A 26,655-nucleotide genomic window follows, 5' to 3' on the forward strand; every position below is an offset into this window, starting at 1 on the left:
AAAGAGATCCTATATCCAGGGACACCTCGCAAACTAAGGGGAGAAAAGGGCTAGGCTAGGGTTGGTTGCTCTTTCTTATCAAGCAGTTTTAGGACCTGATCCAAAGCCCACCGAAATCCATTAGGAGTTTCCATGGATTTCAATGGGATTTTAATCAGTCCCTCAATCGCTAGGCTGAGCAAATGAGGGGCCGGGAATTCACACAGGAAAAGGGGGGAAAGCGGTTAGCATTACCGGTGCATCTTGTAGTGCATCTGCTCAGTGTTTGCAAGCAACGCACAGTCCAGAAAACAAGAGAGCCACATCCACCTCCTCCGACCCATTCTGTGGCACTTAAAAAGCGACATTCTGGTTGAAAAAGAGAGGGGTCCAGACTCCGAAGGAGACTTTCAGGACTGGATCCTGAGACTACACAGTAGCGTTTATAAACCGCCCCAACCCCAATAATTTTGGGAATTCAAAACAATGAGCATAAAGCGAAATTTTCCTCCTGTTAAATGTAGCCACTTATTTGCTAGGTCAGATTTTCAGCCAAAAGTTCTGTGCCGATTCTTTGTTGTTGTTATTTAAATTCAATGTTAGCCCAAGAACTGGACAACAATGTAAATAATAAAACGCCATCAGGAGAGGGAAGGAAAACAGATTGTCCGCTGGCAGCAAAACATCTGGAGAAACCTGGCAGAGGCCGGGGGGGGGTGGGGGGGACGACACCCGTTGAAACGGCTTTGCGTGCTCAGGTTATAAAAGGGCTGCGAATACCTAAATAAATAAGGGGGTTGTTGTAGGCTCGGTCGGGGGGTTTTGATATTGTAACACTCTGCCTGCTTTTGCTGAGGCAGTCTGATACTATGTCGTGAACAAGTGTGAGGGGGTTGTAAAAGGCAGGCAGCGTACCTTGAGGCAGTGCTTCGTGGGCCAGTAAAAGGCTCCTTTGTGCAAAGCCTCGAATGGGAAGGGCTGGCGCGGCGATGCCCAGCTGATCATCCAGATGTGCAGGTACATTCCAGCGGTTGCAGGAGCCACTGGCAGGAGTCTGCGGACTTGAGGAAGTGGAGAAACTGTGCTGCTGCTCCAGTGTCCCTTGGAGAGAGAGCAGTTTCCCAGGCGGGAGAAGGGAATTATTGTGCTCGCTCGCTTCCCCCCCACCCCCCATTTGTTTTCTATAGGTGGCGGAAAGATCACGCTGTCATTAAAGGCACATCCCCTCCCTTTGTGCCGGTGCCAGGAAGGGAGAGACAGATAAACAGTCACTCCGAGGTGGTGGGGGAGTTCATTGGCGCCCCAGATGAAGCCGATCGCTCGCGGAGGTGTCATTATGAGTCCCACCTTCCAAGGGGAAAGGGGCTGCTCCGTTGTCCCTGCCCTCTAGCTCTGCGAAAGAGCTGAATGACGCGGTGTGCTCTTGCTGTTATTTTTCCAGCTGGCAAGCGTCAGGGATGAAGACACGGAGATGTTTGTGGTGAGTTGTTTGTTTTGTTTTGTTGGAGTCGGAGCTCGGGGTTTTGTGTGTGTCGTCAATCCACCTGTCTTTAGTTTTCGAAGGAGCCATATGTGGCAAGGAAGGAAAACATGCTAAACAATCCAGCCGGACATCTGAAATCACTTACATGTTTGCAAATTACAAATTGCATCTGATAAAATAAACACCTCTTGCTCTACATTGTTTTCAACTGATGTAACCCTGGAGTGTTTCAAGAATACTATATAGGTCTGCAGCACTGGTCTACGTAGCTTTCACTTTTTAGCTGACAACAAGAACAACGAAGGGTCAGTTATTAGCATTTAGAGGAAGAAAGGGCACAAGGTCCAGGGGGCATTGATGGGAACTTGCTCCAAAGGATCCAAAAGCTAGTACGTGTGTGAGAGAGAGAGAGTATTTCTGTATTCCAGACAGTGCTGGGCTTCATTTCAGGAAGCCCTAGAGGAGCCCTAAAGAAGGAAGAAGTGGCTGGTGTGCTTCCTTTTTTGCATTGACAGTTTGATGGCAGCTAAATGCAAACTCAGGCTGCGTTAGGAAAACCAAAGTGTAACCGATGGCAGTAATTGCTTTGCCTGGAAGGGGGGCGGGGGAGTCCTAAGCATTTTTGATAGAGATTGCAAAGGTTTTAAAGCTTTCTTTGGAGTTTCTGGCTAACGAGAGGTTAATTTTGTTTCGAAGGGGAGCTTGTGCTGGTTTCCTGAGATAAATGGGCAGGAAGAGCATTACCTCCCCGGTTCTGGCAGGCGGTTTCCAAATGCTTTCTGCACCTGCTACTTTCAGGCTTCTTAGTCAGTATTTGCAAAGTCCGGGACCACGTCAATATAGTGTCTAGGTCCAAGCAATGAACGCTTCCTAGGCCTTCCGAAGACGGACATAACGTTTTTAATTATCTAATATACAGGTCCTAATTTGCAAAGTATCCCATCTTCTAGGAGAACAGGATGCAGCGTTGACTCCAGCGATCCGCGCAACACCCTAAAAATTAAATATGATGTAAGTACAAAAATATTTAGAAGTCGATTTATTAAGTACTTATTGCTGATGCTTCTACCTTAGTTACACAGGCAAAGAAAAAATAGTGGGGAATATAATGACGTGTTTTGCAAATTGAAACCCCAGGTTTGATTCCCAGCTATTCTTCCCCCACATACACCAATGTAATAAGCAGACCAAGAGGATATTCGTGTTGTATTTCTGGAAACGGAGATTATATCAACAGGGGAATAGTTAAGGCATCACACATACCCTTTTGGAAAATAAACCACAGCTTGTTTAAAATGCAGTAATGCTTCTTGCATGTGGTTGACTTTTACCCAGTTACACGTTCATTTAATTTCTCTTTTTTTGCTGGGTCACTGCTTGTTTTGCTAGTTGTTTCCTTTTTTCCTCGGGGTAAAAGAAAGCGAGAAAGAAACTTCCGAGCCTTTAAAAAATATGGACTTATTTTCTTGTTTTACATTTTCAACTCACAGCTGGGACCCTCGTTTTGGTGATCTGTACTTTCATGAGTTATAACATTAAATTTAAACCTAAAAAATCCATGCAGACAAATCTGATACTGTTTATAAAAATAAAAAGTTTGTGTGGATTTAAATTAATTAGTAATTAACTTTCATTCTGAAGCATAGCGCACACTAACGATGACCTTTCCACGCCAATATCACAGCTAATTTAATATCCTGACACTTCAGACGGGGAACTATCTCGCAGTGTAACTGTAAAAAGTAACATCGTCTTCCGCTGGAGGACTGTAGATTTTTATAATACTAAACATGCAAATACTGGGCATCTGAATCTCAGGCTTGACAAAATTTACAATTGAACAATAAAGCACCTCAGATCAAAAATGTAGTTTCTCCTTTCAATGAACATAGTTACATTTCATGACCCAAATATTTGGAGTAACTCAAGAGCGCCCTCTATTGTCAAAGAGCCGCTCATTGAACAGACCATACGAGCTCAGCGAAAGAATTGGAACAAAACCATAAGTCCTCATAGGCAAAGCCTCCCACTGACTTTAATGAGAATGTTGCTTCAGCAGGGATTTCAGAATCTGATTTTAGCCCGATAAATAACTTAAGAAAAAACCTACATTAAAACGGTAACTCAAAAAAGTCAACACAAGCAAGAAAACCAAGTCACTGAGTTTTCTTGGTGCAGAACTCTGCAGGACTAGCCTTCAATGTTTCTTTAATGGGTCACCAAATGGGAGAAGTTAAGGATGGAGTGAAAGATCTATCTTCGAAATTCATGATTTTTGTCCACTTAAGTCGCATGTTTAGTTGATTTTTTTTAACTAAAAAGAAAATCGCAAAGCATAATTGTGTATAACATCTGATATCACCATTGCTCCAAAGGCAATGATTAATGTCCGACTTGTGTATAGAACAAATCATTCCTATGTGCAATACTGGTGCCACTATGATGATATTGTGGATGTAAAATGCAAGATTTGAATTGTTCCTTAGGGGTAATCAGATCTTTGTCATGGGCACAACTACAGGATATAGCCGTGAGAAAGGACACTGTAAACATATTTAGTTTAATATATAATTAGGCTCGCTTGATAAAAGTTAACTATGGCAATCTTCGTAATTCATAGCAAATAGACATGGAAAAGTTACTATACTTACACGGTAGTTTGTACAGACATAGCTTTATATATAAACAAATTGATTAGTCCAAGAAATGACTCAACTTTGTTAATTTCTTTTTTCGTGCTTCCTAATGCCTGTTGTTGGGGTGGAGATATGGGGGGGGGTGGGGGGAGTGTATCACCATGGCCAAACAAATTTCAGTACAACTTAAAGAAAAGGAGGTGAGGGAATTGCTGTACAGCTGATCACTGCAAACTTCAACCAAACACCCAGGGGTGCTGGAACAATTTTTATAGTGTGGGTGCCGAGAGCTACTGAAATAAACTATAAACCATGTATATAGTGGAAACCACTTCAAGCCAGGGGATGCAGCAGCACCCCTAGTTCGAGCACCTATGCAAATATCCTTCATTATATGAGGCCTATTGGATAGGCCTGCCAGTTTTTAAAATCATAATTATCATCATCATTAAAAGCACGAACAATAATTACAAAACTCCCATTTTGCTCCGTATGCTAACTCCTCAACACAGAGCAGTTCTGGGAGGAAGAGAAAGTGGATTCAAGTGGTAAAGCAATTCATGAAGATTAGAGTTCACTTCACACCCCTACCGATAACAAAATTGGACGCTATCAGTCACAACAATTTCCCCCCTGTAGTTTGTGTGTATTTCCTCTTCTTTCGTCTCCTTGTCTGAGTTTCCCCTACATAATCAGGGGCCTACTTGAGCGCGTAGGAGCCAGTCAGCAGTTCGCCTACAGACTACAGCAACTGCACGCAAATTAGCAGGGTTACAACTGTGAGATTCCTTATACTTAGTTCTTAGCGATGTCGCTAAAATCTTAAATTCTCCTAAAATAACCAAGCTGTTAAAATTCGCCCAGTCTAGAGTAAACTCAAAGTTCACGAATTCGACCTGCTTGTTTTAACCACAGCGTGCGGATGCAAGGCGTCTGCCCCCTCAGGCCGATAAAGTGTTTCGATATTAACTTAAGGATAGAAAGTCACCGGAAACTAGCTACAGCCACGGGCAAGAAGGTGAAGTCATTCCCTCGGGCGGAGTCCTCCAAGGCTCCATTGATACCCTCCGCAGCCAATCACAACCCCTGCACCTGCATTCCGATTAGGAACGCTGGCAAACCCAACGTTCCAAATCGGAATGCTTGGCGCAGTGGTCCCAGGGATGTGATTAGCTGCTGCGAAGATCAATACATCTGAATCACATGATTTTGGAAGGCACTTCTTAGATGATACAAAGCAGGGCCGGCGAAATTCCTCATTTACAGACCGGACTGAATTTGTATCCGTTGGAAAGCAGCATTTTTCGAAGCAGGGCTCCCAGCAAGAAAGGGTTGGGGGGGGGGGCGGGGGGCAGAGCACTAGAGTGGCTAAGGGACCAGGTCTCTCATCGGGAAGAAAGACAGTTGAGAAGCGAAGGGAGGTGCCTCAGCACAAGAAAGCGACCCAGGCAAGGCGAGAGATCCCAGCACCCGAGCGGGAAACAGGCAGAAAAAAACCGCTCTTCGCACTTTTCGCTCCCACGGGGGCTGCCGTGTGCTTCTTGAAGCCACGGCACGAAAACAATAAGCCCAGGAGGCGGAGAAAGCAGGGCGGGGACCCGCCAGCAAATCACCTCGGCCTCCTCCGCAGTCCGCCCAGCTCCCTTCGGGGAGGAGGGGGCTTGGCGGAGGCGGGGCGGGAGGGAAGTGCGGGGCTCCTATGAGGCTCGCGTCAGGCTTGTTGGACGGGCTCGGCCAGCCAATGGGAGCCTGGAGGGCGGGGTCGGCGAGTGCGGAGCTGAGATTGATTGGCTGGCCGGGGGAGCCGTGCGGGAGAGGCGCAGGCCGAGCCCGAGAGCTCCGCGCGGCCCGGGGGCGGGGGGCGAGCCTCACTCTTTGTGTTTGTGTCTCTCCCCGCAATGCTGCGCTGCCCGGCTGCTCCCGCCTGGCCTGCTGACGGCCTCTCCCCGCCGTGGGGCTGAAGGAGGAAGAGGAGGAAGCGAGGAGGCCGGCTCGCCTGCTCATGCAGCAGTCCCGTCCCGCCGCCGCCGGAGTCCCGCAGACCTGCATGGACTGGCATGGGGAGAGCAGCACCTTCCTGCGCCGCCGGGGCTGAGCAACGCCGCCGCCGCCGGCTGCACCCGCCGCCGCCGCCGGCCGCCCTGTTTCTCCTCTTCAACGTCGGGCTGCTGCTGCGCACAGGTACCGCCGCCGCTGCTTTCCCTGGGCAGCAACGCTCCCTCCCCGCCTGGCCGGGCCGGCAGCCGGGCACGCCCCGTGCCTCGCCAGAGCCCCTGGCCGGGGCGGAGTTCGGATCGGGGGGCCCCTTGTCTGGCTGGCACGTTACCTGTGCCCCCCGGCCTGCCGCTTTCTCTCGGGACCAGCCGTTACTGGGCTAGGGTGGGGAGTCTCTTTGTTTGGGGGACGGGAGTAGCCTTAAAAGGGGAGCGAAGCCCCTGCTTGATCGGCTTGTGGAGGAGTCTGACTGCTTCCCCCCAGGACATAAACCTTCGGGAAACCCCCGCTCCCCAACCTGCTTAGTAATCATTAGGGGGAGGGGAGCTGTCTCCGTTTGGGGAAGGGGGTGCTGTGTGAGCTTTAGACCCACGGGCCTTTATTGCTCACTGCGGTGATGTTTACTGAAAGTCAGGGCTGAGATCAGGTTTCTCTTTCCACCACCGCCTCCTCCGTGGGGGGAGAGAGGGAACCTTGTGCTTTTCTTCTGTTCCCTGCAGCTGGAGTTGGGGGATGGTGGGAGGGGAAACAAGCTCTTAATGAAATGGCTTTAATTTTCTCTGCCGGTCTAGATTGATTTTTAAAGTTTCTAAAATCGCCCCTTCATACTGATGGTAGTTTCATGGTGTTTTGCCCTTCTCTAGTAAAACTTGATCAGACTGGTTAGTTTGTTTGGGTCTGTAGGGTTAATGCCCATCAGCTGTGCGCCATCCATCACATTTGCGATGTACAGCTTCCTTCAGGGTTTATGTTTCTTCTAAAATATTTCTTAGGGGAGTTACATTCCTCTGCTGAGAAATGTTCTGATGTGTGAAGTAAGGGAGGAGGAAAAGTAAAGTTCTTCAGGATGGAGGTGGAATAAAGTTTAAAATGAGTTTTTAACAGGATTATATCCTAAATGTGAAATTGATGATTAAGATATAAAAACGGGATTTTCAGTTGCTAATGGGAAGAAATATGGTTTAAAGCTATACATTGATTATAGGTAAGAGACTAACTGCAGCCCGTTGCAAGAAGGTGTCATGGAAAAATGCACATTGTGTAAGAGATTCAGAAAAGTAAATGTCACTGAATCTGTCCTTGTTCCCTAAAATACACACTCATATTAATGAATTGAATTCATAGAATTATTTTATTACTGTATTAGGGTTAGCAAAACAAAGAAATTAAAGATCAGCCCTAGAGTGACAATCCTTAAGAATCAGAAATCTGTATTTGAAATCTTCTTTAGATTGAATTCTAAAAACTTTTTATATGTAGAAGAGAACTTGATCTTTCCCCCCCCAGTGTATGTGGAGAAGCGGGTTTAATGATAATATTCAGAAAAAAAAATTAGAAAGAGAGCCATTTATGGTGGCTTTTAAATTGTTCCAGCATTATTTTTTTAAAATCACTTTAGAGAACGAGGTATACTCTTATCAGATCTCTTCAGGAATGTCTCCTAGAACTATCTTAGTTGGTCTTTGACCACTTGTATCTCTCATTATTTGTGATAAAATTATATTACCTATTTTTAGATACCTAAATATTTCTGTGCTAGAGTGATGGGCAAAAGTTATATGCCCTGTTCATTTGAACTGTCCCTTAGGTGATGCAGAGTGAAAAGCCAGCCATATTCTACTAATAATATTTTAGCAAAAGTCACAGTCAAATAACTGGAGGCTATGTAGAAGACAGTGATAAAATTCATCTATTTACTAGTCCACCAGTGATTAACTGGTGAAATTTAGCTGGGAAGTTAGTTCTATTTTGTTAAAAGAACTACTTGGTTATCTTAAGAAAAGTTGGAAAATGTAACATTCCAAAAAGCATCCTCATTAAAGTCCATATCGTTTTCAACAAGAAATTTGCTAGAGTGATAGTTTGTTTCTGTGAAAGAATGTTCTCTTTAGCTAGTAATTCTTCCAAAATATCTATAATTTTAGTTGAATTAGTCACATGCATAAGTGTTTGCAGGACAGCATCCTTCAGATTTAATAAAATCACTTGCTTACTGTACCTACTGGCAGTGATGATCCTCTCCGATCAGTGCTTTTGAAATGAAATGGTTTCTGCATATTTCACGGTGCTTAGCCAAGTGTAGTTTTGCAGATGGGCAGACATATGCTTTTATTACTGCTCCCATGTCACTTGCCTCATCACCATTATAGTTTACCTTACATTAATAACACTTCTGTGATGCATGTTCTTATAACAATAAGAATGTATAAAATGTGTATATTGATACTTTTTTTAATCTGCATTGTCTTGGCATTATGACGAGGTTCACCAATAACAGGCGAAGTGTGCACTGTTATTATAAATTCATGAAGACTGGATATTTCTGGGTGTACGAGAGTTAGTCATTATAAAGGAGGGTCATCATAGGTTAGGAGATGAAACTAATAATCCCGTTTTCTCTCCCCTCTCCCTTTTGAATATTAGGTAACAAATAGGGCTTGCTTTCTCCCCCACCACCTTGTGTCTGTATGTGGTTTAAGAACACTTTTTAATCAGAATTTTGAAAACCACTAACCCCCACTCACTCTGAAGCCAAGGGAAACAAGGAAAAAGTGAGAATAGGTATAAAGAAGGTTTGATGAGTGGGGAAAGGCTATTTAAAATGGTATCGTGTTTTTGCCTTTTCTCCCCCACTCCCCTGACCATGCACATATTTTCATAATTTATGAAATTATGCTCATATTTTATGCTCATATTTTATGATTTTGTAATTTCAAACAAATGTATACACAGCTGAATTTTATAGCTCATAAAAAGAACAAATAGCCAGAACATATTTTTAATGGAAGCTGTTGGTGCTTGGACAGCTAGCTATTGTGTGAAGTCCTAAACTATACATTACTAAGTTCCTTTAGTCATAATGGTTGTCTTCAGTTCTTTGCCTCCTTTCCAGTATAAATATGATTTTTAAAACTCTTGTTCCCTGGAGTAGATTTAAAGTAGTGCATGGGGAGTAGTGGGACAACTCAGGGATTTTCTTGTTTGAATTAGAAGAAACATACCTTTTATTTTTATTTTAACTGTTTAAAACTCTTAATACTATAGGGTTAATATAACTGGAGTGTAGGGTATTTAAACTAACATAGTCAGTTTTTTAATAGGAAATGTATCCAGCTCCATACTCCAGAGTTGGAAGGAAATATATTTTTTGATGTAAGGAAGGTGGAATAATATTTCAGATGTTTCTTCTTAAGTTTCCCAAGACAGGAATGTTAGCTTATGGAAAGCTTGAGTGTTCATTAAAAGCATTTTCATCTTGAAAGCACTTATACCTTCCTGCTAAAATTTGGTGGTAGGTAGGAGGATCTAAATACTAGATATAAGCCTATAGCTCTTGGTTTTTTAACAAGATGCATAACACAGTATTCAGTAAAAGATTACCAAAAACTGGGTAACCTATAAAAACTGTCACTTTCACTCTATGCATCTGAAGAAGTGCGGTTTTTACCCACGAAAGCTTATGCCCAAATAAATCTGTTAGTCTTTAAGGTGCCACCAGACTCCTTGTTGTTTTTGTAGATACAGACTAACACGGCTGCCCCCTGATACTGGGTAACCTATAGGATATCAATAAGTATTAATCTAACTTTTCCCCTTCCTTACACCCTTCCCTCCTCCAGGATGTTAGGTGAATAAACAGACATTTTTCACTTGTTTTTTGTAAATCATAGTGTGTTGATTCTTCCTAGATTGTAAATTCTTTAGGGCAGAGATTATGGTCACTGCACTTAGTATGCTATAGATGACACCAGAATATAAAAATAAAATAGTATGTAGATTACTAAAGTAAAGCACCTAATGTAACATTTTTTAGATAGATGTATGTGTAGCCAAGTAAGTGTTGCACCAAAGATGTCTCTCTTGAAAGTTGGTTTCCAGTTAATGGACACAAGGCATTCAGATGGAATGCCTATTTGCTTTTCTTGCCCAAGTCCTCTTCACCTGGCATTGAATAGCTGATTAAGTCCCCCACTCAGTGCAATTTTAAAAATAGGTATTATAAGAATGTTCCAGTTTATTGCTTCAAATAAATGTGGTTTGATTTTTTTCTGCAGTACAATATGGTGTATATTATATTATATACAGAACCAGGTCTTCTTCTTCTAATTGCAGTGAAATCTGTCTGCATTCATACCTCCTTCAGTACTACATGCAGTTCTTTGTCTTGTTTTCCCCTCCCCCGTGAGTTGTTCTGTGGTAAGTGTTGTGTGCAGAGTAAGGTTGTTAGAGTATTCGAAAGCATGACATTAAGGGCTGAATGGGCAGGGAAAGAGAGGGTTAGGGGAAGCAGTTACGTGCCAGGATTGTAGTTATACTTCCTCTCCAGAAGCCAGGTGGCCATGGCACTGTGTGAAACTAGTCTGTTATTTATAAGAACTGAAATGTAAGTCTGCCACCTGCATTTCATGATCTGCTTCTGTTTCTCTCCCCATACGCGCCCTCCGTATCCCAGGTAATAAGGTGCTATTGCAATGCTTGGTTTCCACAGTTGACAAACCCTTACCTGTAGTTTTAAAATATAGTGTAAAGGGTTTTTCATTTGTATAAAGAAAATGACTGATGAAGCACTAGCTGTGGCAATGCCCAAGAATGAAAGTAAATTGAGTTTTATGGCCTGCATTTTTCCCCCTTCTTGAGGAGGGTGTAAATGTGATCTCTGCACCATGTGGGTCACTTCCTGCAGTAGAAGGCTTAATCTGTACGTTTCAATTTATGGCAAAATCTCCTCTCTTCTCAGGAATATGATTTACCAAAAAACTAAAACCTTTAACTAACTTGTGATGAAAAACATTAGAAGACTAATGGAGATATAGTTATGGACTAAGTGATTAATTTAAGCATGTGTTTGCAATATCATCTTGATATAATATGGAGACGAAACACTGGGTTTGTATTTGGCAGGATATAATGTTGTTTTTAAATCAACTACCTGCCATTGTTTTCATGGAAACTAAGTCTTCTGTGGGTCACTTCAGCCTTTTGGGAGAAGCAATCTATAGTGCTACTTAGTTTTCTAAACTGTTTTCTTTTAAGCAATATGGCAGGAAATTTCCCAGTGAGAGAAATTATCTGCTGAGTAACCTTCAGGTTACTGTCTGTAGTGTTCAGGGGGGAAAAAATGAATTGTGGTCTAAAATGTTTGATATCTCTCTCTCCCTTTTATTCTTGTACTTAGGTGACTGCCAGCTGCAAACACCATGTCGAATCCAGAAGTGCACCACAGACTTTGTGTCATTAACTTCCCATCTAAACTCTGCTCTTGATGGCTTTGATTTGGAGTTCTGCAAAGCCCTGCGGGCATATTCTGCCTGCACCTATCGCAATTCCAAAGTCTGTCGTGGAAACCTAGTTTACCATTCTGCTGTGCTAGGGATCAGCGACCTCATGAGCCAGAGAAACTGCTCCAAGGATGGGCCAACATCTTCTACTAACCCTGAAGTTACCCACGACCCCTGTAATTACAGTGGCCGCATAGGAGCCAGAGAACTTCGGGGAGGGGAGCAAACCCCTCCTACTTATCTCTTTTGTGGTTTGTTTGGTGATCCTCACCTTAGGACTTTTAAGGATCACTTTCAGACATGCAAAGTGGAAGGTGCCTGGCCTCTCATAGACAATAACTACTTATCAGTGCAAGTGACGAATGTGCCTCTGGTGCCAGGATCCAGTGCTACTGCTACAAATAAGGTATGGATTGTTCTCTCTTTTCTCTCTTGCCCACCACTCCCCTCAGTGTTAAGTGGAATTTGAAGATCAAAAGTACAACACAGACTAAACCATTTAATACTCCTACTTTTAGACTTATGGGGTTGAGGTGTTTTGTGCAGTAGCTTCTTGATGCATGGATGACCGGGCTTTGTTCCAGAAAGCCCCTCTAAGCAAAAGGGCCATTTATTTATTTTTTTAGTGGAGTAACCACTCACCTCATCAAAAATGTTTGAGATCCGAGATTAACACTTAAATTAGCCCTGGGTGAAACTGGATGTAAATTGCAATTCTTTGAGGTGTAGGCAGGGGGTGACTGTACTAGCTGCTTTGTGTTAATCTACAAAACTGCCAGGTATGAAAGAGTCGTGGGACAGTACTGTCCCACCCCCCTAGACTGGTGCAAATGGAAAGGTACATACGGTAGGAATAGAGAGCTCTGAGCTGAGACAGAGGAGGAAAAGGGGCTATAGAGTTCATTTGAAAGGAGGAAGATGCGCAAAATGCAGCGGTCTTAAGAGAGACCAAATGGTAACTGAAATGGCCCAATGAATTCCATGAAAATTCAAGGAGCAGCACTTTGAAAATCTCACTTATCTGAACTTTATTACAAGGGACCCTTAAGATTGCTGTTGCTAAAAGTGGTGGAGTGGTATGGGGAAGTGTCAGTTTCATTTTTGTTGATGGTGCATGCCCTGACCTCCACCCCGAAGAGGGTGCTTACCAGTAACAAGAACAGAAAACTGAAAGGGAAACCAAATGAAAAGGCAGCAAGCAGGTGTGTGCCCAGGGAGGGATTGGCATGGGCATGTTCGATGTTGTTGTTAGATCATTCAAGGCAGCATAGGAGCAAAAATATCCTTGTGTATCTTTTTAACTACAGAGTAAACTGTTTAAAGGGGGTGGTAGCTTTTTTTCTGATATCTTTAGAAATTAATAATGGGGCGGGGGGGTGGGAGGGGGAAGCAAGCTGACTGTGTGCCTTTAATAGCACAGTGGTTCCTAATGGAAATGACATACAATGGTGGTATGATAACCATTTAAGGCACAAACTGGGGGAAAGTACCTTAATGTTTAAGCTCTGCTTACCCTGCCCAGATACCACCACCCACAGTCTAGTCTTGGGGTGTTCTCTTTGCAGTCGCAGGGTATAGAACTAGATCAGGATCTGCAAATTTAACCCCAAGGCAACTATGCCGTAATTATAATAAATGAAGAGCAGCCTTGCTGTTCAGTTCTGTGATGGCATCCAATGTTGACACTAATACAGGTGAGATGAAATCTCTGGGTTGGACAGTAGTGGAGTTATGTAAGAGGAACCAGTACTGGACTGACAAAGTATCCCAAGTTCTGAATTTTTAGTGATGAACCCTCATGTCGAAGCACAATCTGCATGCCCAAATAAACCTTGAAAGATGCATACTTTCCATAATCTGCTTCTCAAAATAGACTTGCAACTTTTTTTTAAAGAAAATGCTTACTGAAGTGGATTCCTTCAAGACACTTTAACATAGGAATACAAGAAGGGAAAATATTTCATAGAATACAAAATACTTTTTCATACTAAGTTTTGCTAGGCAGCTGTAGAAAACATCCTTGCAACAGGGAGGTTCTCTCGGTAGGGATGGAAGAAGGCGAGAACACCTAGGTGTGTATACAGCTGTGTGTATAGCCCAGGTGAAGTTCTGTGTTAAGATAACAAATGTGGAAGTAATGTGAGAGGGTAAATCTCAGTAACATGCTGGGGTAGAGGAACTTGTTCATTTCTAAGCATATGGTTCTTGTATTACTTCCAGTGTAAAGCTATATAAGCAGTATTCTCCTCCTGCCCCCTAAGTCCTTTGGAGGAGTGCTGTTTGACGCTTTCTCTTTATAATAAGTATGTTAATGTTAAAATCTGACCTAAGAATTCACCTCAGCACCCACAGGGATGTTAAATATGCAGAAGCAGTTAATAAGGGGGCTGCAAGAAGGCGTTCATTTTAGAATGTTTGAAAGTGGTTTATTGGCACCAGTGATAGATGCTGTGCAATACTTGAGGTTTTTCTTTCTTTGCCAGGCAATCAAATTTTTATCAGAACACCTCTTTGTGGGAGTTGAAGGCTGTTACCTACTGCACTGGAAGCATTGCAAGATGTATGTTGTGAACTAATGCATCTTTCTGAGCCCTAGATTTCTTTACGAAGCACAGACTCCTATAAGTGAGAGAAAAGGCCTCTTAAGTTATCTTGTCAGTGCAGGATTGATCCCTACAATATATTTTCTATTAGCTTGTTCCATCTAGTTTCCAGTGAAGGAGCTTCTTCCATTTTGTGGCAGAATTTACTCTCATCATAGTGGATATTACTTAGTTTAATTTTAAAACTAATTACTGGTGTTGCTGATTACTTAGATTTCAAAAATTCACTTTGAATCTAACCTTTCACTACTTAGACTGTTTGTTTGCTGCATTTCTCTCAGCTTAGAGCATTAAAATAAGCTAGTCAGTTTCTCATCAGCCTTACTTTCAGGACTGCATATGCTAGCAGTCATGCAGTGTTTTGGATTGCAAACAGTCCAGAGGAATGTTGTGGGTTTTTAATAAGGAGAGATTCTTTTTCTCTATCGGCTTTCAGTTTTGCAAAAGCTTGTTTTCAACAACATTCTGAATTTTGGATCAAATGCCAGCTGATAATGAACCGCTTGACCCATTCCAGGGGGAAACCAATGAAAAGAGGAAATGGATGCTCACCTTGCAGTTTCCTCTGCATGCTTTTCTCGAGAGGGGAGGGGTTTGGGGCATTACATAGGATTAGGATGGATCTAGGGCGATGATCGGTCTATTTGATAGATTCTACCTGTACTCCCCCTTGGTAGCATGGCTCCCTCAAGAGCCATATAGTTACTGGTTGTGTCCACTTACCCCACTTTCCCTCCACCTTGACAGGCAGGTAGAGGGACGTGTGGCTTGATGAGCCAGCGCTAGCTTACAGATTTATTTTGGGAAATCTCCCTGCAGTTTAGGTGATCATGGCATGTATAATGCTTTGTCTCCTCTTTCCCCTTCCCCCAAACCCTAACTGCAACAGAGGGAGAAAGAACCTGCTGGGGTGGCATCCTTTTGCCATTTTTAATTTGGGGGGACTCCCCCTGCTTTCCTTACCCCTCACTTCTCCTCTGTGGTATGAATAAAAGAAAGTTTGGGGCTCACTGTTCCTGTCATTCCTTACATGAAGGCTGTTTCCCAAGGGTGGAAGGAGTGTGCTTATACACTTGGTGCTGTTGGCAGTTTCAGTTTTGTAGGTGTCTTACATATTATTGCTTTTCATGATGCAGACAGCAAGGAAACCTTTTTCTTCAGAATTAACTAAATTAGAGGCATTGCATAGTCTGTAGCCAAGATGGGAATAGTTGGGACTTGTAACTTTGCTTTCTTTCATACCTAGTCTTTATTTATACTGTGACCATCAGTGTGGGAACCCAGTGCCTTTCAGATGGAGGAGGGAGGATAGTCCCGTGGGCTAGGGCACTAGCCTAGGACTCAAAGACTTGGGCTCAAGACCCTGCTTCACTATGGACTTCCTGTGTGACCTTGGGCACATCACTTAGCCTCTCTGTAGCTCTGTTCCCCATTGGTAAAATGTGTATAAATAGTACTTCCCTCCCTCAGAAAGGGCAGGGAGCATAAATATATTAAAGATTGCGGGAGCCTTATAAGTACCTTGAAGGAAGACTCTACTCTTTTATAGTGATTTTTTTTTTTTTTATTCTAGGGGAGGAAATGTTTACTTACCACATCCTTTCAGTGAGTGGTCTAGATGCCAGTAATGCATTTACTCTCTTCTCACCAATACTTTGTCTCCAAGCCCCTCTGATTAGCAGAAGAGAATGGTGTAGTGTAGAAGCACAGTCCCATCTGTGCTCCTACATGGGAAACTTTCTTCTGATGTAGCAGTGATTAGGAACTGACAAGGACTGTTCTCTATAGTTTGGATGGGTGGGGAGGGGAAGGCTAGTGGTAGAGAAGGGGAGGAGAATGGGCAGTGGGAGAACACAGAGCTTTTACTACAGTAGGCACAGTTAAAAGCCTTAGGTGATTGCAAATACAAAGAATCGCGATCAGTTGCATTAGAAGTGTAGTGAAACATTGATAAGTTAAGTGGTCTGTCTTCTTGCTAAAATCCTTTCATATATTTTGCAGTCTGGCTTCTGTTTTGCAGGAAGAGCTTTCATTGTACTGAACTTGCTCTACTACTCCCTTTGAATAATTAACTGGAATGAGAACATCTTATTATCATCATCATTCTATTGTCATTCTAAGTACCATGAGATTGTCAGCCATGTAAAATAATATTGACCTTTGTATGCTTCTTGCAGTGGTGCTAGTGTCTGAAGTCAGGACGAACTCAGTTTTAATTTTCAGAAAGGGCAAAACTTTACTCCTTCTAGATATTTCACTCTACAGAGGCAAGTGTGTTGGAGCTGATAACTCCAGCTTGATCTTGTATAATTGCCAACAAAGCAAATCCCTTTAAGAGGGAAAATAGTGTGCAAACTAAGGGTTAAAAATGAAGGGTCTGAGACATCCTGCCTGTGCAAGTAATTAGAGCAGTCAGGCATGCAAACTGGGTAGTAACCTGGGCAAATGGCTTGTTAGGCACCAAACATCCATTTGTGTGTGCACTTAGCTAACTCTCACAGGCAGTCACCAGAGCAACTTTCATACAGACCTGGGCCTCTGACTTTTGGAAAGGTTTTTGTTAATTTACTTAAGATCAAGAGCTCCATCCTGAATGAAAAGAAGTTCCCATGTATGTCTATGCTAAATTGAGCATGCTGGCTCTTTAAAATCTAGCTGAATCCTTGTTTGTGAAGGGTCAGACTGGCAGCTCTGCTTGAGACTGAAGTCATCTGTTTACCTTCAAACAGGTAAAGCACAGGCTTTGGCAGTGAAAGGTTCTTTCTTTCTAGTACCCTCTCAAATGTGTTTCAACCTGAACCTAGAAGAGACACCTCTAGTGTCGAATAATCTCTGCTATTCGGTCTCTTTTTTCTTTTCGGTTATTTGTCTTTGCAGGCGGGGAGGGAGGGAGGGATATCTAGAGAGAAAATGTACTGGTGAGTTCCCGGCTCCCACACTGTCAATTCCTTAGGAGTGGAAGGGTATTGTCCTGGATCCCTGTTTGAGGGACCCCTGTCTTTCCTTTCAGCTATGGTAACTAAGCGACTGCTAGCTCACAGCATGGAGTGTGAGCAAGAAAGCCATTAAAAATGAATGTCTAACTTCTTGAAGGCCCCATAGAAGTACATATTAAGGATCAGTTTGAGAAGGGTGTGTGGCAAAAGCACGAAGTTAGTTATGGGAGAAGCAGGCAGATGTGGTACTGAGGCTGGCTTTGTAAGCAGGAGCAGAAGCAAAAGAGAATCTTTCATTGTGCTAAGAGCAGTTGCAAAATTCTCAGTGTTGCATGTTTCTTTGCCAATTATCGTATATAACATAGAAAAATGGAATTTCACAAGGAAGGAACCATCTCATACTTAGAGTTAGCAGTGAGGTCAAGAGATCTCGTCACCAAACTTACTGAGTACTTCTGTCAACATTATCAGCCTTCAGGGTTTCCCTTACTAAATGGCGTTTCTTGTCTTTTCCCTCACTGAGCTCTACTTTATTATTGTTCATGAATATTGTGCTCCTTGCATCATTTCTATTTCTGAGGGGATAAAACTGAAGCATTTGTTGTTGAGGATGTGTGGAAAGTGCACAAAGAACAGTATTTTTTTCAAAAAGACATGGGTGGGGGGTAGAAAAGGTAGGTCAGTCTAACTTGGAGCCTTCTAACCTTGACCATGTTACTTGATTTTGCTTAATAATACTTTAGAACATAAAACTGATGTACTGGGTTAGATCAGTGGTTCATCTAGCTCAGTGTCCTGTGTCGACATTGGCCATTACCAGAGCTTCAGGGGGAGTGTACCGAGCAGGGCAGCTTTCTTGGCCTCCTGTCTTCTGGTAGTCAGAACTCCCTGGACATGGAAGCTATAAAAACCTTTGAATCTGTTAACCCAAGTTATCGAGTTTCATGAGGTCCTTTGCTGAAATTCTAGTTCTGTAACTTCTTAAACCAGTGTTTGGTGAATTACCCCAGTGCATTAATAGGACTACATTTCTCTTCACACATCGCTCCTACCCCAGTCTCTTTTCATGGACTGGAAAAGCACCATACTAAATCAAGATACTGCATTTCCTTCCGATGATGCTAATAGATCATGCACTTCAAACTGCAGATTTAAACACTAATATAAATCCTAATTCCAAGATGCGAGAAGCACAGATAGTGTTTTCTGCTGATTCAAACTGCATGCTCAGCAGTCTGCCTGACTACAGAGCCTTTGCTAAGATATATAGATACCTCAGGTAGATAGAACTGTTTCTGGATCACATTTATTTGTATGCCATCACTTGCCAAAGGGAACTCTCTAGTAAAGTGTACAGTATTTCTTATGGCACAAGGGTGATGCTACTTTCATGTTTTAAATATAAATTTAAAATGCCTGCACCTTATGCAATTATTCTAAGTTTCTTATTGCTGTAGCCTTTGTTCTTCCACATGTGTAACTGTCTTGTTACATATCTGAAATCCACTTGTAAGCTCTTCAAGGCAAGGGATCCTCTGGCTTCATTTGTGATGGCAGGCATTTATTAATTCTTGTATTACAGTAGCATCTGCAGGCCTCAGTTGAGTTTCGAGCCAGTAGTAGTAGGCTGCATGCAAAGGTGTACAATCCCTGCCTGAAAGAGCTTATGGTTTAAATTGGCAAAGGGTGGGACGGGAACAGGCACAGAAAGATTAAGTGACTTGTCCAAGTCACAGGAGGTCCATGGCAAAACTGGCAATAGAACTTGGTCTCATGGCTCCCACCGTGATTTTTAATTCTGTAAAATAATAATTAGTTTGGACTATTCTATAGCAATATCTAAATTCAAAATGAAGGGGTTTTGGCCTGATCCCATACAGCCTGTACAGGCAAAAACTTTGACTTCTGTAGGGGTTTTGCCTGCAGTAGCCATAGAAGATTGGGCCCTTAATGTTGCATTCTGATATGGGAGCTGGGTTGTACTTAATCTCTCTTCCTTGTTCTTGTGGGTGGGGACGATCACAGGGAATGAAATATTGAAAGTGAATGAGCAGAGCCAGAGTAGTTGGAGGTGGGGGGAGGGAGAAATGTTTAACAAAGGCATTGATGTTTTAAATGCACAGCAATACAATCCATCAATAATAAATGGTGTGGTATAGTGCAAAAGTGCCAAATTGAGTTATTGCAGTATATGGATTAGTTTATAGAAACAAGTAAGCAATACAGATGTTGTGTTGAGGTTCACTCTTTCAGAGACTAAAAAGTTTCGAAGGACACCAGGTAGAAGAGTGTGCGTGGTTTTGTGTATATGAAATGTGCTGTTTCTATAACTCCTAAAGAGAAGAGGTGAAAGGGAGATCTGATGTTCTCAGTGATGAGATAGCAGATATGTAACATATATTAGTCACATTGCGTAATACACTCCTGGAAGGTGTTGTGATACTTTGGTAATGAGAGAGATATAAGAATCTATATAGAATAGAAAACCAGATATTGGGGGGGAGAGGAAATGACTAGGAATTCCATGGAGGTTGCAAACAGACATAGTAAAGGAATGAGGTGGGTGTTTAAATGTTGGTACTTGCAGTCTTGATAGTGTTCTCTTTTTAAGAGGAAAAACAGGAATTAATATAAGCATGTGAATACTACCTGTTAGTAAAAAAAGTCTTTCTTAACACTTGTTTGGGCTAATAGTTTGCATGTCTCTTATGCACAATGGAGGAGGTGATACAATACAAGCTGCAAAACCTCATGTATAAAGTAACATTTTTGCATTTGGTAATGCAAGCTGAGGAGCTAACTGCACTAAAGTTAAGATATTAAAAAAAGCCAAGGTTCCAGCACATACTATTTGTTTTACAATCTGCTATTAACATTTACGCACACACACTAAATTCTGCTCCCCCCATGTGCATAACTCCCTTTTCAAATTAATGTGACTTTAATTTATGAATCTGAGAAGAGAATTTAGTATGTTTAATGTGGCTGAGTCTGGGTTCTTAAGGAAGGGGAGCTCTTCAGTTATCTTTTGGGTTGAAAATGTAACTACAAAATTAGTTACTGCATTGAATTTCCCTGGTATTTGTCATATGAGTGAAACAGTCTCTTTGCTTCCCTGTGGTGTTGCACAGTTACTAGTACTTAAGAACATTTGAAGGCTGAATGCAAGAGAGTTAAAGTAAAACCTAATAAGGAGCTGCAGTACTGGTAATCTTATTAAAATCTCTCCCTCTTGAAGGGGGAAGATTAAAATGTTAGCTCCTTGTTCCAGTTGTGGAAAATTCAAGTGTGCACAGCTGTGGAACTCTGCAATGAAATAGCAGCACCAAACCACTCCAACTAAACTCTGATTCTAGTACCGTAGTTGCATTATGGAGCTCATCTGGACTGGGATTAAAAGTATTTTTAAAACGTGTTGTCTGAAATGTTTTAGCTAACATGGATAAAAAGGTATATACTTTTATAAATAAGCCCATGGAGAAGCAGTAGCTGCTCTGTATTTGAGAACCCATAGACTCTTCCTGTATTTACTAGCAGCTTGGGAAAGTTCCACCTTCAAAAACTCAGCTCTTTGTGAGGTTTTTATGCAGAAGAATTTGTTTTTAAAATATTTTTTTTTTGTGTTCAGCAAACTGAAAGTGGAGAGGATTTTGCTCATTCCAGAAACACATTTGTCTTTCATATGAGATCAAGCAGTGGAAAGTTTCAGCCGTAAACATTGAGTAGAAATTTACAATTTTTGTACATAACCTTTATGTAACTGAGGCTGGTTTAGAGTGGGAATGGGAAGTGTTATTTTTGGGGTGGTTCATCCTAATAATTGCAGTAACTTTTGAGAGCGCCACACATGCGCAGAGCACTTGGTTGGCAGACTGACTTTGCTTTATGAAAGTGTTTCCTTCATACAGATGCAAATGCATTAAGGTACTTCCGGCAGTTGGAATTCCTTTTTGGCTTTTTTTTCCCCCTGGTTTTTGAACGCTGTTATAGATCAACAGCTGTGTGTGGGAGTTACTTGGGTTGAATCAAGTGTTATATGTGCACACAGTAACAAATGGCAAACTTAGATGCAAAAATTTTGAAATAAATATCCAACTGTTTTTTAAATACAGTTTGATGCAGCAGAGGTGCGGAAGGGAGGGATTTAGGGTGAAATTTACCTCTTCCCACTCCCACCCCACCCCCCCAAAGATGGCCAGGAATGGAGTAGTCTACAGGTGTGGGTTACAGAGAGAATCAAGAGGGAGGAAGTTGGGTAAGGTGTATTAAATCCACCACAACCCTACAGACCTCCCTTTTCACTATTGGACTTTGTGGACTGGACTGGATGTTGCAGCCTCTCCTTGCCACCACAAGTGGGTATTCTAGCCAGTGCTTAATTTGTAAAGAGAGGTCTGGGGCGCAAGCCATTTTTTTTTCATTCATAACTGATGCAGGAAGCCCAGGGGTGCTGGTGCTATGAACTGCAAAGCCTAGAGATGCCGGAGCTTAGCCGTGGCAAGCCCTGTCACAAATTCAACACTGCTTCTAGCCCACTGTATCCCTAAGAGTGAAGCCTGGCACATTCCAGTGGCCTTCTCTTCGCTAGCCAATTTGTGGAGACCTCAGAGTATATACCCTGCCCTTTCATAGCTTTTCAGCTTGTGCTCCTTGTGCAACACGATTGCAGGGCTCGAGTGGTGTGGAGGCCTTTCTCTCCCTAGGCATGAGATTTACCCTTGATGAAGAAAGCAGAGTCCTAGTGAGAGCAGTTGGTGACTGTTTCTTATTTCTGTTGTAGCTTGCCAGAAGCAGAGTAAAAATGTGTGTTTCCTTCTGTCATATCCAGATTTCCTCATGGTCTTCAAGCAGTGAAAGTGTCCCTCTGCACAAGCAGGACCAACTGATTGAAATTTTGGTTTGAGAAACTAGAGACAAATTATTCAGCGCTTAGAGAAGCCCATGGAGCCTATTGATTGGGAATTAGTGTGGGTGGTTATATGGAAAAGCAGGTTCTGTGTGGTGTCATTAAAGCCATCTGAGCTGTTAACCTCAGACTCGGGTGCTGAGCAGTCTTGCACAGAATTTTCCTTCAGCTGGGAAATAAATCATTCTTTTCTTGCAGAGTGTCACGAATGGGCCTAAAGAACGCTACCATTGCTGTGCCATTTGTGTCCAGCGCCATTAATTAATCTGTTTTGCAGTCCTGTGTTAAAGCAGCTTTGTGGAAGCTTCATTTATTGAGGCACAGGGATCAGATGCACTGCAAATTACTCATGAGACAATGTGCAGGATATCTTCCTTCTGGGCTGCTGGACTGAACTAAACATAAAAGATTGGAAGTAAAGTGGAATGGTGGGCTCACTACACTAGACAAAAGCAATGACTGTCTAAGGGGGAGTAAGTAATTGGTATATTGTCTGGATTTTGAACAAAATCCTTCTATCTCAGCTGTGGCTCAGTCATATGAATTTCACAGATTGCTTGACTACAGCTGGTCCCAAGCTTGCTGTATAACTTGATTAAAGCAAAGAAAAATCGTTGGAAAATTCCAGTCAGACCGTACCAGTGGGAACATGTGGAACTAAAATAGTGAGTGCTCTGTCTGTATGTGTGAGAATGTAATGCTAGCTAACTGGGGCAGATGAAACATTAAAACTAAGTATTGTGTGTTTGAAGAGGGTTTGGACTGAGGAGAGGAGGTGATAGTAAGGGAAATCATCACTTTCATTTACTAATAGCAAGAAGGGTGCAAAGTTAATGTTTAATCTTCCTCCTCCTAGAAGGGAGAGGTGGTGTTCCCATTCCCTGTAATCCAGCTGTTTATGAGCCTTAACTCTTGTATTTCAAAGCTGAGAGGTAAGAAACAAAAGCTGCTGTGCCCTAGTGTGGTGGCTAACTGAAACTAAAACATTCAAGGGCTGCTAGAAACTGAAGACATTCATAGGGCTGGAAATGTTCACGAACACATTTTGGAGTACTTTAAGTCTCTTGGCAATGTACTTAAAATTGCTTTGCAGTTTGTCATTTTTCTCTTGTTTTATGATGTATATAGTTTGTCAAGTGTGAACATACAGATACAGAAATAAGCAGTATTTTAATATTTAAAAAAAACCCTAAATTGTTCAAGTCAGTATTTCCTCTCCTCTTCACTGTTGGAAGGAAGCTGCAGACATGCCATTTGTTTAAATAAAAATAAGATACCTCTATGGAGCTCTAGGGACCCTAACAAATAATGTAACAACATAACCTGCTTGCTTCCCCTGTGAAGATTGGAGGATCTGATTTCTATTGCGTGTGGACTTTAAATAACAAACATTTAAGATTTAAGAGGCCATTCGTTAGCATCATAAAAAGGTACAAACTTCCAGTGCAAGTCACCTCTTAAAGCAGGGATCGGCAACCTTTGGCCCGCGTCCCACCAGGGTAGGCCCCCTGGCGGCCGGGCTGGTTTGTTTACCTGCCGCATCCGCAGGTTCGGCCAATTGCGGTTCACTGTCGCAGGCCAATGGGGGCTGCGGGAAGTGGCGCGGGTCGAGGGATGTGCTGGCCGCCGCTTCCTGCAGCCCCTATTGGCCTGGAGCGGTGAACCGCGGCCAGTGGGAGCCGTGATCAGCCGAACCTGTGGACGCGGCAGGTAAACAAACCGGCCCGGCCCGGCCCGCCAGGGGGCTTACCCTGGCGGGTCACAGGTTGCCGATCCCTCTCTTAAAGCAAAGTTTGCTCTGCACTTTTATTATCTTGTTCAGAGTGGTGCATTTTCTTATAAGCCACCTGTTTTATTCCCCTTCTGCCTGTAATACATATGTTCTGTAGCTGCTAGTGGACTGGAGGTGTCAAATCTCTCAGTTTATAAAGGCTAAGTCCAAACACTGAATAACAAAATGCAGATTGTCAAATAATTACAGAAGAGAGCAGGCGCAGCTAGTCACTGCTTGCGTATTGACTTGATGGCTGAAATAATACTGTGCTCTTTCTACAGCATTTGCAGGTTGTTCAAGGATTAGCTATATATTAGAGGGGGTACAGTGAATATTCTCTCCATGTTCATGTAGTCAGTGGCCCCCCTTGCACTCTGGTTGCTAATTGCATTAGAGCACACTGCTCTCTCCATGGAGAGAAACTGGCTGTGCCACAGAAGATAGTGGCATGGGAATTATTTGGCACATACAGCTCCATGAGATTGAATTCCAAAGTGTTAAGGGAGGATTAGGAGAGGGAGTTGTGGCTCTCAGTTATATATACTGCCTGTTCCCTTTTTGGCCTCTTTTTCCGGTTGCTGTCTTCCACTATTGTGGGTTTCCTGCTAATTTAAGAACTCCATTTAAGTCGCCCTCTGCTAGACTATGTATTAGAGTTTTGGGAATAGGTGCACGGTTAGATATAATTTTCTGTAGGAATGAACGATGGGCTTGGTGGGCAGCTATTCAGCCCTTGATCATTCTCAATCTACAGTGGTGATAATGATTTTGAGATGAATTTCCCCTCTAATTTCCCCTGTTTTCTTCCAGATAACTATTATCTTTAAATCATACCAAGACTGCACAGAGCAGAAGGTGTACCAGGCAGTGACTGATGACCTACCGGCGGCTTTTGTAGATGGCACAACAAGTGGAGGTGACAGTGACACCAAGAGCTTGCGTATAGTGGAGAGAGTCAGTGGCAGATACGTGGAGATGCACGCCAGGTACATCGGGGCCACTGTGTTTGTGCGCCAAGTTGGACGTTACCTAACGCTGGCAATTCGCATGCCAGAAGAGCTGGCCATGGCTTATGAAGAAAGCCAGGACCTCCAGCTGTGTGTGAATGGCTGCCCCTCGAGTGAACGCATTGATGATAGTGGTCACTTACCTTTGCCCGTTATGGGGCAGCTTCTTCCACATGCTGCCTCTACTCAGCCCCGGTCTGTGTACACACTGGAGAGTGCCACTACCAAATGCCATGAGAAGATGCTGGTGAAGGACATCTATTTTTACTCTTGTGTGTTTGATCTGCTCACCACTGGTGATGCTAACTTCACAGCAGCAGCTCATAGTGCCTTGCAGGACGTAGAGGCACTGCACCCCAGGAAAGAGCGCTGGCACATCTTCCCCAACAGTGGAAATGGTGATATGGGCAAAAATAGCAAATTGTCCGTTAGTCTTGGACTTGTGTGCTTAATCCTTGTTGCGTTTTTGTAGGGTTTTTTGTCTATAACAAAGTTTTAAAATATATATTGTCATAATATATTGAGTAAAGCTAAAAGTATATATGTATATACCATGTATATGAAGGGATGTTTGTCTTGGGACACCCGCCAGATTGTACATATTGTGTTTGTTTTACATGTATGTTGGATGTAGTATTCTTTGATTGTATCAATTTGTTTTGCAGTTGGTGAAATGTTTTATAATGTCCCTGCATTGGGACCTCATAGAAAGCACTTTATTTTTTATATATGAAATATTTATGTGTGTATCTGGGTAATATGTATAATACACATGTACATACACCACCCCCAGTGCTCCCTCTAAGTATTACATAGTTTAAAAAACTTATATATGTAAGTACTTTTTCTATGTTCCTCTTCTTTCGATCCTTAATTTCCTCCCAAGACCACCAGGCATTCTACTATGAATACAGCACTAACTTGCTGTTCTCTCTAAGTGGATCATTCAGAACTGAGTCTGCTTATGATTTATACAGCAACGTGCTGTATGTAGAACAGTCTTGGGTGTTTCTCTAGCTCACTTGACATGTTTTAATTGCATAGCATGACATTGAATATTGCCTTTCCCTCAAGACCGTTAGTTTTATTCTGTGAATGAGTTGAAATTGAGGGATCATTTGGTTGCCTAGGCTCAAGGAGAGCACCTGAGATTTTTTTTTTAATTGCCTAGGTTGTATCACTGTAGGATATCAAGGGGCATGCTGGGAGATTTTCCCTACTTGTGCACCCTACATAAACACACTTTTCCTTAACAGTCCCTGTCACAGCTGTCCATCTTCTCTTGGGGCTGATTGATAGATTGCAGTGTGAATCTAATCAGCTGGAGGGGTGCTAAGTGACCTAAGAAATTCCCTTCCCTAAGCAGTGCTTCTACCAAATGTGTTAGAATATAGGGAGAGGGTTATTTCAACAGTCCTCATGCATGGTAGGGATAAAGTTCAACCACTGGGTCACTGAATCAATCTAGTGCCTTAAATTATTGCAAGAAAGAGGTAAAATCTTACATAGTAAAGATTTTCAACAGTAAAAATACCCACATGTGCCACACTCACAGCCCCCGCCCCCCACTGTCATGATTGCTAATTGGTCTAAGTGTGTGTTTATATTCTGTTTTTCTCTTGGAAACAGTTTAGCGTAGATTAGTCAGTCTCTAACATTCCAAGGGGTATGTCTACACTGCATTTTAAAGCCTGTGGCAATGAGTCTCAGAGCCCAGGTCTACGGGCTTGGGGGCTCACTCTTTGGCGCTTAAAACCGTAGTGTTCTGAAAGCCACTCACCTCCAGGCTTCAGAGCCTGAGCTCCAGACCTAAGCCTGAATGTTTGTGGCTATTTTTA

At 42.6% G+C, this 26,655-nt stretch overlaps 1 protein-coding gene across 4 annotated transcripts; it reads left to right on the forward strand.

The window, feature by feature from the left end:
- The first annotated feature begins 799 nt into the window (after positions 1 to 799).
- On the forward strand, positions 800 to 25,603 carry RGMB (repulsive guidance molecule BMP co-receptor b). 4 transcript variants are annotated; one of them, XM_026649182.1, is made up of 5 exons: positions 800 to 1,459; positions 2,382 to 2,473; positions 6,062 to 6,279; positions 11,489 to 11,997; positions 24,621 to 25,603. In XM_026649182.1, the coding sequence occupies exons 2-5, from the start codon at positions 2,469 to 2,471 to the stop codon at positions 25,287 to 25,289; spliced, it is 1,401 nt and encodes a 466-aa protein (XP_026504967.1). In that variant the 5' UTR covers positions 800 to 1,459; positions 2,382 to 2,468; the 3' UTR covers positions 25,290 to 25,603. The 4 variants fall into 4 exon arrangements, with proteins under 4 accessions (XP_026504967.1, XP_026504970.1, XP_026504968.1 ...); XM_026649185.1 differs by having other exon boundaries at positions 2,413 to 2,473; XM_026649183.1 differs by lacking the exon at positions 800 to 1,459 and adding an exon at positions 1,753 to 1,767.
- The last annotated feature ends 1,052 nt before the right edge of the window (positions 25,604 to 26,655 follow it).

The sequence above is a fragment of the Terrapene carolina genome, unplaced genomic scaffold (assembly GCF_002925995.2).
Source record: "Terrapene carolina triunguis isolate 2854851 unplaced genomic scaffold, T_m_triunguis-2.0 Scaffold69, whole genome shotgun sequence".
NCBI lineage: Eukaryota > Metazoa > Chordata > Testudines > Emydidae > Terrapene > Terrapene triunguis.

What these genes read in the sequence shown, in the direction of transcription:
- RGMB (XM_026649182.1), top strand. An exon ending in CGGGCTGCTGCTGCGCACAG is followed by an intron (nt 6,280 to 11,488) that starts GTACCGCCGCCG and finishes TCTTGTACTTAG; the next exon opens with GTGACTGCCAGCTGCAAACA. An exon ending in GTGCTACTGCTACAAATAAG is followed by an intron (nt 11,998 to 24,620) that starts GTATGGATTGTT and finishes GTTTTCTTCCAG; the next exon opens with ATAACTATTATCTTTAAATC.